Genomic DNA, 1,850 nt, shown 5'->3' with positions numbered 1-1,850 from the left:
TTGCATTTGACATACCCCACTGCCTCGTTGTTTTCATTATGAATGTGGTCAAAATTTCTCCACACCTCCGACCTTGCATTTGCTGGCTTGACCAACACGAATTCGCCAAGGGCTATTTTCCGTTTCACTTCTGTAACATCCATTTTGCATTCATCGCATATAGATCGAACGTTATCACATGATCATTTATTTGCTGCGCATATAACGGTTTAAAGCCCGAGCCTGGCCCGGCCCGAATGAAATAATAAAAAGTACAGCCCGAACCCGGCAGGACCTCTCGGGTCCCGTCGGGTTCGGGCTAATATTCCCTGCTCTACTTTGGATCTTAACAGAGTACTCCTTCCCCAAAAGAAGGTTCCACTTAAGCAGATCATTATCAAATAGTGCAGTTATAAATTTTAAAGAATCTGTTTCACTTTCTCTCTCCTCTGTCGCTGAGCAGTGCTGCAGAGTGCAAAAGCTTAGTTTGTACCTCTTCGCAGGTTGATGATTTTGTTGATGGGGTTGCTAGTTCTCTGCGTGCTGCCTTAGACAATGCAGCTCCTTTGAAAATGAAAACCGTTAAAAATAGAAAGCTTGCTCCTTGGTTTAATGCAGAGCTGCGCACTTTGAAGCAAAATGCTAGGAAACTGGAGAGAAAATATCACTCCACAGGTCTACGGGAGTCTTACCTAGTGTGGAAAAATAGTTTACTGCTGTATAAGAGGACCCTTTGTAAAGCAAGAGCAGCATATTTTTCCTCATTAATCCTAGATATCTTTTTAATCCAGTTGCCAAACTCACCCAGAGCCATAGCTTAGTTGAACCATCCATTCCAGATTGGACTATATGCATAAGTGCCCAAAATTGAAGGCATGTATATAGGAAAAAAAAAACACCAGTTTTGATCAGCTGTACATTCTAATGATCACTATGAATGAAAGGGTTAATGTGCTAAGAATTTTGATTTCAATGAAAGGAAATTTGCACAAATAAACGATCCGTCCTGCTTACCTCCAACCTGCCTGCAGGGACAGGAATGCATGTCTTGATCGCCACAGCTTCAACCCACATTTGGATCACTCTGCGCTCCCTACATCCGGAGTCATTGAAGTGAGAAAGTTTCCTTTTTTATGTAATTTATTACTGGTGTTGCCACCAGTTGTCCTTGAGTGGCCATACCTATGAATGGATGGTAGAAGGGATCCGTTATGTTTTTCTTAAATAGATGCTTCAAAGAACTAATGGTTTTGCAAAATGTTTCCTCTGGTGTGCTTGCAGGTTTTGCCTCTTTACATAAAGACAGCATCTGTCTATTATGGTCGTTTGGTGAATTCCAGCGATGAAGGATTTGAATCGATGGCTTCTGAGATAAACTCGTATTATGCCGACACAAAGCCAGGAGCCAAGGAGCTGCTGCAGGGGGCTTTATATGCTGTGCAAGAGGACGGGGTCTTCCACAGGTTTGTGAATGAGTTCACTTTGCTGTATCGATCATTAGTGCTGTTTACTTAAATTGCTTTTGAAAAAAAGCTTTGGGTTTTCCGCTCCACTGTCACTACAAGCATTCTTTGTATGAGGGATTGCCTTTGAGTCGCTCTCAGGGATCACAATAAAAGTAACTAGTTACTAATAAAAGTAACTCCAGCGTTACTTTTGTTTCTCGTTTCTCGCCCCCGTAACCCTCACCACCCGGCCCCCACCTTCTTGCCGAGTGTTTCAAAAGCCAGCTCAATAGAGCGGACAACAAAGACAAGAACCTGCAAAGAGTTTTGCATTTATTGCAACTTAACATAAATTACATCGGGGCGGGGAACGCTATCTGACAAGCCTTTGAAACCCCTCAGATAGTGTTCCCCTGCTTAACATGG

General features: G+C 42.8%; 1 protein-coding gene and 1 long non-coding RNA gene across 2 annotated transcripts in view; both read left to right on the top strand.

The window, feature by feature from the left end:
• Window positions 1-1,383, top strand: part of LOC107099719 — a 7,980-nt gene extending 6,597 nt beyond the window's left edge. Inside the window, exons 2-3 of the long non-coding RNA XR_001481976.1 lie at window positions 1,011-1,092; window positions 1,261-1,383. This is a non-coding gene — a long non-coding RNA (uncharacterized LOC107099719). The remainder of the gene's footprint in view (window positions 1-1,010; window positions 1,093-1,260) is intronic.
• tdrd12 (tudor domain containing 12) overlaps window positions 1-1,850 on the top strand; it is a 66,395-nt gene that overhangs the window by 58,645 nt on the left and 5,900 nt on the right. Inside the window, exon 16 of the mRNA XM_015397959.1 lies at window positions 1,261-1,442. Within this exon, the coding sequence (XP_015253445.1) occupies window positions 1,261-1,442 (182 nt within the window). The remainder of the gene's footprint in view (window positions 1-1,260; window positions 1,443-1,850) is intronic.

Source organism: Cyprinodon variegatus, unplaced genomic scaffold (assembly GCF_000732505.1).
Source record: "Cyprinodon variegatus isolate N-32 unplaced genomic scaffold, C_variegatus-1.0 Scaffold899, whole genome shotgun sequence".
NCBI classification, from domain to species: Eukaryota; Metazoa; Chordata; class Actinopteri; order Cyprinodontiformes; family Cyprinodontidae; genus Cyprinodon; species Cyprinodon variegatus.
The sequence above is the reverse complement of the archived record's forward strand: the minus strand, read 5'-3'. Positions and strand labels throughout refer to the sequence as shown.